Source organism: Chanodichthys erythropterus, chromosome 23, assembly GCF_024489055.1.
Source record: "Chanodichthys erythropterus isolate Z2021 chromosome 23, ASM2448905v1, whole genome shotgun sequence".
Classification (NCBI taxonomy): Eukaryota; Metazoa; Chordata; class Actinopteri; order Cypriniformes; family Xenocyprididae; genus Chanodichthys; species Chanodichthys erythropterus.
Window position 1 is genome coordinate 13,846,952 of NC_090243.1, and position 11,691 is coordinate 13,858,642.

Here is an 11,691-nt window from a genome sequence, read left to right on the forward strand (position 1 = left end):
CTATCTATCTATCTATCTATCTATCTATCTATCTATCTATCTATCTATCTATCTATCTATCTATCTATCTATCTATCTATCTATCTATTGTTCTATCAGTCTATCCCTCTATCATTCTTTCTGTTTGCCTATCTATCGTTCTATCTATCTATGTCTATCTTTCTTTCTATCGTTCTGTCAGTCTATCTAACGTTTTATCTATCTATCTATCTATCTATCTATCTATCTATCTATCTATCTATCTATCTATCTATCTATCTATCTATCTATCTATCTATCTATCTATCTATCTATCTATCTATCTATCTATCATTCTTTCTGTTTGCCTATCTATTGTTCTATCTATCGTTCTGTCTATCTATGTCTATCTTTCTTTCTATCGTTCTGTCAGTCTATCTATCGTTTTATCTATCTATCGTTCTATCTATCTATCTATCGTTCTATCTATCTATCTATCTATCGTTCTATCTATCTATCGTTCTATCTATCTATCGTTCTATCTATCTATCTATCTATCTATCTATCTATCTATCTATCTATCTATCTATCTATCTATCTATCTATCTATCTATCTATCTATCTATCTATCTATTGTTCTATCAGTCTATCCCTCTATCATTCTTTCTGTTTGCCTATCTATCGTTCTATCTATCTATGTCTATCTTTCTTTCTATCGTTCTGTCAGTCTATCTAACGTTTTATCTATCTATCTATCTATCTATCTATCTATCTATCTATCTATCTATCTATCTATCTATCTATCTATCTATCTATCTATCTATCTATCTATCTATCTATCTATCTATCATTCTTTCTGTTTGCCTATCTATTGTTCTATCTATCGTTCTGTCTATCTATGTCTATCTTTCTTTCTATCGTTCTGTCTGTCTATCTATCGTTTTATCTATCTATCGTTCTATCTATCTATCTATCGTTCTATCTATCTATCGTTCTATCTATCTATCGTTCTATCTATCTATCGTTCTATCTATCTGTCTATCTTTCTATCTATTGTTCTGTCAGTCTATCCCTCTATCATTCTTTCTTTCAGTTTATCCCTCCATCATTCTTTTTGCCTATCTATCTATCTATCTATCTATCTATCTATCTATCTATCTATCGTTCTATCGTTCTATCGTTCTATCGTTCTATCTATCGTTCTATCTATCTAATTACTTGTCCGTCCGTCTATCTGTCTGTCGTCATTCTTTCTGTCTGTCATTCTTTCTGTATATCTATCTGTCTGTCTATCTGTCCATCCGTCTATATCTTTCTATCATTATATCCATCGCTATATCTTTCTATCTACAGGTATCTGTCTGTCTGTCTGTGTTTCTATCTGTCTTATTGTCTATATTTCTTTCTACAGGTATCTATCTGTCTGTCTATCATTCTATCAATCTGTCATTCTAATGTTCTATCTATCATTCTATTTATAAGAGTGGGAAGAGAAGGAGCTACAGTATGTTCCTCTTTATGTGTAGAGGACTCACATGACTGCTAACAAAATTACAGTTATTTCACTCTTTCTTCCCACTTTGACACAAGATTGTCCCTGGCTGTGTGCTACACAGTGTCATTGTATTAAGTTTGTGCTTTTATGCTTCATTGACAGAGCAGCTTTATTATGTTGACACTATTCCAGAGCTTCATCACAATCAACAACTGCACGAATCCTTACATTCACCCTTGCTTTCACTTAAATTATATTTTGCTTGTTTTTTGTTGTTGTTGTTGTTGTTGTTGTTCCCCAATAATATTTTAGAAATCCGTTCTTTCATTGTACACTGGCACTCATGCATCTCCTCTGGCACTCATACAGCTTCTCTCTCTCTTCTGCTGATGTTTTACATTATTTCCTGCTAGAGGTGTTCCTTTCAAAGTTCCATACTTTACACTTTCATATTATTTAATTTATTTATTTATTTATTTATTATTTTTGGTATTAAGTCAATTTAGTTACCACTACCATTTTATAATCAGGCTGATTATTGTTACATTAGTACTTCTCTATGTAAATGTTATGATTGGATAACCTCTCCATACTGATGTAGTTTACACTGATTTTAAGGTGAACTGGGGAGGGAACTTTGCATTGTGAACATTAGAATATCATTAAACTAGAAGATCAAGAAAATCCTGTGTTTTCCCTTAAATAATGTAATAAATCTTTGTTTTCAGGTGGTGTGTGTGGTCCATAACTTCAAAGGCAAACAATTGCTGAATGAGGATCCCCCACAGGACCACCTAAGCGACAATCCAATGGTCAGCTCGCCCAGGGTCGAGAGTCCGTTGGAGAAATACATCGCCTCACAGGTACTGAGCACATAGACCTGATATCTCTGGAACCACACTGTCAAATGAACCGACACACAGTACATGCCCTGTGTGCAGAGTGTTGAATCAGCTCTCAAGGGTCCCAATTGTGTCAGTTTGAGCACTCGTATCAACAAGATGTGTATCCATGCGCTCCTGTCCCTCAGGTGACAGAACTGAGAATGGATGATGAGGAGTTTTCGTCCCGCACTCTGAAAGACCGTCTCCTGAGTTTCTTTAGCTGGATCACAGGCCAAAGCAGCCGCTTCAGACACCTGCAGAACACAAGGCAATAAACGTATGCGCACCTGTGTGAGGAGCTCAGGCTGCCAAACCTCTGGAGTACAATGACACATCATTAAATCCCAGTTAAAACCCAATCATGTTCATTTCAAGTGAACAAAATAATTACCTATACCTAATTACAGCGTACCCAGAGCATTGGCATCTCCGGCTGCATGTTTTCAAGTCTTTTGCAGTTCAGTCTTCATGGTTGTGTCTGATCTTCTTCTGAACTTAAAGCTAATATGCAAATTATCCATGAACTTTTATGGAGACAGATTTTTAAAGGATCGTTCACTCATTTTCATGCTGCAATTGGTTGACGTTTGTCTTGGTCAAGTAAAAATGATAATGTATATATAAGCATACATCTTTAATATACATCTTTATATTAATAAAGTATTTAAAGGGTTAGTTCACCCAAAAATGAAAATTATGTCATTAATGACTTCATCTTCGGAACACAGTTTAAGATATTTTAGATTTGGTCCGAGAGCTTTCTGTCGCTCCATTGAAAATGTATGTACGGTATACTGTCCATGTCCAGAAAGGTAATAAAAACATCATCAAAGTAGTCCATGTGACATCAGTGGGTAAGTTAGAAGTTTTTGAAGCATTGAAAATACATTTTGGTCCAAAAATAACAAAAAACTACGACTTTATTCAGCATTGTCTTCTCTTCCGGGTCTGTTGTATATCCGCTTTCACTCCACAGTGACGCTGCTTCTTATTCTTTCCTGTTTTACGGCGGTTGGCATCCAGCTTATTGGTGCATTACCGCCCCCTTCTTCTCCAGACTGTGACGCTGCTGAAGTGTTATCCGGTGCGCCCGAGCTTCGTTTACAGTCTGAGGGAGACGTACGCTGCATTCAAGCTATTCTACATTGTTTGTATTTTGGTATTGCTATATTTTTTAAAATGGTGCGTAGGTGTGCATGTCGTGGATGTCCTAATCGCGTCACTGTCATGAGCAGAATGTCATGATGAATCACAGGAAGCAATTGCAAGTTATGAAGATTTATTCCAAGAGAAACAGAGAGACACAAACAGTCAATGAATGGTGCAGGCTTCCAGTGACGCAGGGACTGAGATGATCCGTTGAAGGTGAATGATAGTGACGAGAAGTGACGTGAAGATTAATTCCAAGGTCCAGACATAGAACGAACAAACGTAGACAACCAACTGGAACTGAAGACGAGATGAACAGGAACTCCGGTCAGGAACAGACGAAAACACTCACGACACAGGACACCAAACACACCCACAGCTGTCACAACACAGAGCACGCGACAAGAAGGAAACAATGTATCTGTGAACCGTGACACAGAAGGGGGCGGTAATGCACCAATAAGCTGGATGCCAACCGCCGTAAAACAGGAAAGAAGACGCAGCAGCGTCACTGTAGAGTGAAAGCGGATATACAACAGACCCGGAAGAGAAGACAATGCTGAATAAAGTCGTAGTTTTTGTTATTTTTGGACCAAAATGTATTTTCGATGCTTCAAAAACTTCTAACTGACCCACTGATGTCACATGGACTACTTTGATGATGTTTTTATTACCTTTCTGGACATGGACAATATACCGTACAAACATTTTCAATGGAGGGACAGAAAGCTCTCGGACTAAATCTAAAATATCTTAAACTGTGTTCTGAAGATGAACGGAGGTCTTATGGGTTTGGAACGACATGAGGGTGAGTCATTAATGACAGAATTTTCATTTTTGGGTGAACTAACCCTTTAATGTATGATGCAATAGATATATTATTGTAATATTGTAAATATTCAGTAATTTATATTGATTTAATATTAATATTAATAATCCTACTTTTTTACATTTAAGTCACCCTCAACCCCCCATAATTTTGCACTTGGCTTAAAATGTATTTAAAAATCCCTGTCATCATGTCCTTTTTCTTTATCTCAATTAAATTATGCATTTTTTTTTTCAGATCGCGAGGTGTTGGATGAACACCCATGAGCTGAATGTATGTTCAGTGTGTTTGGTTTAGAAATATATGAAAAACACATTGATATTGGCTGAATAGCTAAAAGGTATAATTTAAATAGACAATTGATTTTGTTACGGGATATGGGCCTTTATAGTTTTTTTTTTTTTTTTTTTTGGGTTGGTAAACCAAGATACTTCAGTCACTGTGAAACTTTTGCAGTATACCTGAGAGTCATGTAGTTTGAAGCTTTTTTGTGATCTAATAAGGATTCTTTGCACACACAGTTGCTTCTAGATTGTTTTCTTTCATAGCTGGTGCTCCACAATCCATTTAAATACCTGATCTGAAACCTGGTGTTGGTGTTTGAGTTGAGTGACCTAAAAACTCTTAGCAATTCCTCACCTCGAATAGAAGTCGAAACGCACTACTAAGCCCTCAGAGACTTGAAACATGTTTGAAAAACCTCCATTCCTGAGGCGATACCGTCTGCATTTAGCACCCTAGCAGCCGTTATCCTCCGTGGCAGAGAGTCAGACTTCATGTTCAGCTTTTAATTAAGCCACAAGCCACCGCTGAGCCCTGTCAGACTGTAATTAAACTGCAAATATGGCCCTTTAAATGTTTATTTATGCCTTTGTTTCATGATCTTGCACTTAAGCAAACAAGACAATAATTTAATCCCAGATTGAGGTGTTGATTTCTCTCTGTAGAATATGAGGGATTAAATGTTGTTCTTGTTTGCTTATTCAGCTGCAACAAACCATTTGGGAACAATGTCGGTTTACAGATGGTTTATTGAAATGCAGCAAATGAATGTGTAGGATATTGAGGGCTCTTTATGCCAATAAAAATGCTAATCTTCTATTTCTTCTGTAGTCGAGGGTGCTGATTCAAAATATTTATTTGTTATATAGATGTAGATGAAGTTTGGATGCAGTAATGTCCCGTGAGGTTACTGGGATGGAAAACAGAAGATTCCACTTTGCTTTCGGCTGAAATATCCCCCAGACAGATTGCTGTCAGAAACCATAATGCTGTTGAAAGTGGGAGGACAAGGCGAGGAAAATCCACATCTCTGTTTTGTCTTTTCAAATCATAGAGACTGCGGGATCATGGCAAATATGACTGAAAGCAAGAAATAATTTGCTTGGGAAAATCCGCCCCACATTCTCTGCCGAGGTCACAGTGTATATATCAGCGATATGACCTGTGGAGCGCTTTTCTGTGATCGTTCTTCATGTTTGCTGAATCTCTGATGAACTCACTCCATTTCCAGCTGTATTATTTATACATTTTCTAACGCAGTGTGTACTGTTAGCTATCACTCTAAATTCAGCTACAACTCCAGCAGAATCCCTTTCAACACCCATTTTTATATATATATATATATATATATATATATATCTGCCTGACGTGTGTAAAAAAACTTAACATTGCATTTCAGAAAAGAGTTTTAACTGGAGTCGTACGCTTCATCAGTTCTGACTTTCAAATCTGCTTTTTTTCGGCCGATTTGAAATGTTGAATCGGTGTCGGAGGTCGTCGGTCCATCGGGCCATCTAATCATTCTGATTGGCTGCTCAGCTACTGCCGCCTGCTGTTTCGGAAAGGCATTTAATCTCGCGCAGGCACAGAACTGACGTGCTGCTTGGCCATGGGCTGTTTAGCGTTGGTTTGGTGTGGCAGGGAAACTTTGGACACAGACACTGTCGACGTGAGCCAACCCCGCTAGTGTATATGAAATGCCATAGAGGTAACATAATTGTTCAGACACTTTGCATCACAGAAATGCATTATATTTTAAAGAATATAATAGAATACCATTATTTTAAATTGTAATAATATTTCACAGTATTCCTGTTTTTTCTGTATGTTTGATTTACATTATGATGAACTGAGACATGATCAACAGAAGATTTTTTCACAGCCTACCTGACTGAAAGAGCTCATTATTTATGCAGGTCATTAGAGCTTTTTATGCGATTCTTTTGTCTTCTCAGTTGAGAATCACCCATTATTCATGATGATTCACGCCTCCACGCATACTGTGTTTCTTGACCAAATATGTTTTAGAAAATTTAAATCTCTCTATTGTTTTATATGAACAAGCAGGCAGCATAATTCTTACCTCATTTTGAAGCAAAAACTCTAGTCTACAACCTCCAATACCCAGAAGTCTTGTGAACACAGATTTAATATATATTTTTTGGCTTTATTTCAGTGACTTAAGTTTTTTGTTTTTTCAATAACCATGCATAAACGTTATTCCTTCAAAAACACAAACATGTACATACATGTTCCTCACATATTATGGTAGCCTAGTTTGTGCTGAATACAGTGTAATGACACTTTTTCCATTAATATGTTTATGAACAACTGAAAAAAGCACAAATGTCAGGGCATGTCAAAACTTCTCCAGGCCCCAAGAATCGTCAGACCCCTGAGGGTTAAAGGTTAAACAGAAGCATTGGCATATGTTGTTACCTGATTCCTATGGTCAGCCTCATGCAGGAACTTTGGCTGTGTGTGAAATGAATAAAAGAATACAGAGATATTTGGGCCCAAGCATAGCTGCATATATATATATATATATATGACCCGTGCTGGCAAAATGAGTCAGAATGCGCATGGGCTAATTACGAGCTACAGGCAAAACAAGTCACAAATGTCGATTTTGGTCGAATTTGAGATTTTCACAAAAAGTTCATTAAACCCTCGTCTAGCGATCTACTGTAAATGCTCCAGATAGCAATTAAACATCTAAAAGTTTGTTTATTTGTACGTTTTTTTTGGAGAGAGATGTACCTTTCCTTAGACGGCATTCCTTTGAAATGCCATTTTTCTCTGCTCGCTTCACCACATATGCTTCCCCTCAGCACAGTTTGGTATCGTTTTTAAGCACAGCATTCCAACTTTGTGAATATTCATGGTGAATTTTTGATGGCATGAGTCTGAACCAATGAAATGTGATTTTCAAACTCGTGCTGATGTAAACAAATTGATCTTACACGCGCCGACTGACACATCCGAAGCGCGCAAACAAAGACGTCTCAGACAGCGCGCAATCCCGATATACAGAATTGCTGTACTTCAAAATATTGAAGTAAAATATTGATAAAAATATTTAGTTTAATATATATTTTTTAAGGTATAGTTGCTAGATGATTTTGTTTTGGAACCTTTAGAAAAGTCGATTTTTCTCAATTGACTTTGAGCTAAATCTGTTTGATATCGATAGAGTCAGCAGTCATTGCTGTTCTTTTGAACTTTCTGTTCATCAGAGAATGGTGAAAAAACATTGGATTCCACAAAAATATAAAGCAGCACAACTGTTTTCTTGAGCAGTAAATCGGGATATTAGAATGATTTCTGAAGGATCATGTTATTATTATTATTATAACCTTTATTTTACCAGGAAAAGAAGCACATTGAGATTAAGAATCTCTTTTACAAGAGCGTCCTGGCCAAGAGTGACAACACATTTCGTGTGGGTTTAACAGATAACATCCATACATACATATTTAAACACATGCATAACTAATCAAAACATCTACAAACCATTGTTTCTGTCTCCAAATCATTTAACATCACTTTAAAAATATCCAGTGAAACCAACTCCTTAAGTTTCAATGTCAATTGCAAATTGTTCCAAGCAGAGGGAGCAGCAAATTTAAATGCCTTCTTCCCTAATTCAGTTCGTACCACTGGAACAGACAGAAAGAAGAATTCCTGGGACCGAAGGCTATAACTACCAACATGTTTTTTACTGATGTACATATGAAGGTATGAAGGAAGTAAACCCAGAATAGATTTATAAATAAAAATATGCCAGTGTTTTAGTCTACGGATGGACAAAGCAGACCATCCAACCCGAGCATACAACACACAATGATGAGTGAGAGATTTAAGATTTGTTATGAACCTTAGTGCACCATGATATACAGTGTCTAAAGCATGTAAACACTGAGAAGATGCATGCATATATATAACATCACCATAGTCCAGTACAGACATAAAAGTGGCAGCAACAAGCCTCTTTTTAGCCTCAAAGGAAAGGCAGGATTTAATTCTAAAATAAAAACCCAATTTCACTTTCAGTCTTTTCACCAATTGCTGAACATGAGGGCCAAAGGAAAGAGCATCATCAATTAAAATCCCGAGATACCTATACTGAGTCACAAACTCAATCTCTGAACCTTGGGAAGTAGTAATAGAAAGAAGATCATTAGGGATTGTTTTTGATTTAGAAAACAACATGAACTTTGTTTTATCAGCATTTAAAACCAATTTCAGATCAAGTAAGTTATGCTGGACAATATTAAAAGCAAGCTGTAATTGAGAGAGAGCCAGAATGGGTGTAGATGCTGAACTATATATAACTGTATCGTCAGCATAACAGTGAAAATTTGCATTATGAACATTTTGATCAATATTATTTATATATAGTGTAAATAGAAGTGGACCTAGGACTGACCCCTGCGGCACACCTTTAGTTACATTGAGTGAACCGGAGATAAAACCTTCTGCCTGAACACATTGAGTTCTATTTGAAAGATAGTTATTAAACCAATCAATAGCATGTTTAGATAATCCAATACTGATAATCAGTAAGGTATGATCAACGGTGTCAAACACTTTCGATAGATCAATGAATAAGGCTGCACAGTGTTTCTTGTTATCAACAGATTCAATAAAATCATTTATTACTTTTAAGGCTGCCGTGGTTGTACTATGTTGTTTTCTAAAACCAGACTGAAAATCGGAGAGAATATTATTAACAAAAAGAAAGTCCTTCAATTGATTATTGACAAATGTTTCAAGGACTTTGGCCAGGACAGACAGCTTGGAAATGGGCCTGTAATTGTTTAGGTGTGTGGGATCTCCAGCTTTAAACAGGGGAAGAACAAAAGCTGATTTCCATATCAGTGGAATTTCATTTGAGACAAGTGAAAGATTAAAAATATGAGCCAGAGGTGGGGCAATAAAATCAGCTGCTAACTTTAAAAAGTAAGGTTCCAATTTATCAGGACCTGCCGATTTTGAAACATCCAAAGATTTAAGGGCTTTGCACACCTCAAAAATTTCAATTGGTGAAAAGCTGAATGATTGACTAGACACAATACTCTCTGACTGAACATTAACAGGGTTTACATGAGCACCATTACTTGACTCAAACAAAAAACCTGAAGCTATGAAGTGTTCATTAAAACAATTAAGCATTTTTACTTTATCAATGATTGTATGAGAGTCCTTCTTAATACGTGATGGAAGTTCTATACCTTTATTATTTTCAGTTAACGATGTGACACTAATGATGCTGAAATCACATGATTCAGCTTTGCATCACAGGAATAAATGATATTTAAAAATGTACAAAACATTTATTTTAAAGTATAATAGTATTTCACAATATTGTTGCTGTTTTGACTCTATTTTTGATCAAATAACTGCAGCCTTGGTGAACATAAGAGACTTTTTTCAAAATATTGAAAATATGGCAAATATTTTACCAACCCCAAACTTTTGAACAGTAGTGTAATATTTTTTACACTTTCTGCTTTTCTTTTCTTTCAATATTTTTTTTTTGTTTTCCAGTAAAATTTTCTAAACATCCTTAAGGTTTTCACCCAAAAATGAAATTCTGTATATTATTTTCTGTAAATAAAGTATTAAATTATGTTTTTTGCTCAAAGCACTCACATTGCTTCATAAAATTGAGATTAAACCACTGGAGTCGCATGGATTACTTTAATGATGTCTTTACTACCTTTTGGTGCTTGAAGGTGGTACTTGCGTAGCTGTCAATGGAGGGACAGAAATCACTGATTTCTTCAAAAATATCTTCATCTGTGTTTCAAAGATGAACGAAAGTCTTACAGGTTTGGAATGACATGAGGGTGAGTAAATGATGACAGAATTTTCATTTTTGGCTGAACTAACCTTTAAGAATTGAAATTGCTTCTCAAAAGATCTTGGGACTTATATAATTTATTAATAATATTTATTAAAATGCATGGAATTATTCAATAATTTTTTGTAGTTTATTTTTCTTACCCCATTGACAAATATTTCTTTTTTTTAATTTAAAGAGGTTAATGAAAAAGAAAAAAAAAAGATTAAGGATGCTTTGAAATTCTTATCGGAAAATAAGATGTTTTTTGCAGTGTGTTTAGGTACAGCGCTAAACAGCTGCTGCTAGTAGTCACACCTGTGTGAAAAGTGTCAATGTCTTTCTCCTCAAACCTTGTGTGGAAGCGGTTTGCATCTATAAGTGTCTTTCCTCTTCCAAAGCAGATTTGATGTGTTTGATGTCCTCAAGGATATGCTGACGTCTTTCTTTCTGTCTAACTCTGTCAACAGAATCACATCGCCTTCGCTGAGATCACGTGACCTTGAGTCGGCGGTGTGGCAGACACACTGGACATCCACGCTGTTTACCGTCCAGTCCCGATAGTCACGGCTCAACGCTAACGCAGTGGTCATATTCTCTATGGTGTCGTTTTGGATCGCTCTGCCCTTGCTTTGTGTGTGTGGACATATTGGTCCTGTCTACTAATAACTGTTACCATCACGCGACTAATGACTGAAGCTTCACACTTCACATTTCCCAGACTGGCTCCGTTGGTTTTACTGCAGACCAAGCTCCAGTTGCGTGTGTATATGGAAAAGCGTGTTTGTCTGTGTTTATAGGATTTATGGCAGGTTGATGCGAATACCTACCTATGGAATTAAAAATGGACTTAACTTGTATTTGTGGATATGTTTTTTTCTTCGTCTGCATATATTCCAGAAAGTGTTTATTCCTATTTGAATTTGTTTCTTTTTAGAGCTTGCGTTGGATGAGTGCAAACATATGGAAGCCTGTTTCTGCCTCAGAGTAAAAAAAGGTAATTGTGACTTTATTTCTTGGAATTGTGACACTATATTTCACTATGTGACTTTTGGTAACACTCTACTGAATACTTAATCACTTAATATCTGATAACACTTTAGTGTGATGATTCCCAACAGACATTCTGCTGACTAGAAGTAACCCTAAGCCAAACAGTCTACTAATAGCAGAGTTGGGAGACTCGAGTCAGACTTAAGTTGTACATTTTAGGACTTGAGACTTGCTTGACAAATATTAACAAAAGACT

At 36.2% G+C, this 11,691-nt stretch overlaps 1 protein-coding gene across 2 annotated transcripts in view; it reads left to right on the forward strand.

Annotated features, from left to right (window-relative positions):
• The window catches only part of plppr5b (phospholipid phosphatase related 5b), a 50,926-nt gene extending 39,984 nt beyond the window's left edge, over nt 1-10,942 (forward strand). Inside the window, exons 5-6 of one of the 2 annotated variants that reach the window (XM_067378155.1) lie at nt 2,182-2,316; nt 10,913-10,942. In XM_067378155.1, coding sequence (XP_067234256.1) covers nt 2,182-2,316; nt 10,913-10,942 — 165 coding nt within the window. Of the gene's footprint in view, nt 1-2,181; nt 2,317-2,483; nt 2,613-10,912 lie in introns of those variants that run through there. The other variant, XM_067378154.1, reaches the window with a different exon arrangement.
• The last annotated feature ends 749 nt before the right edge of the window (nt 10,943-11,691 follow it).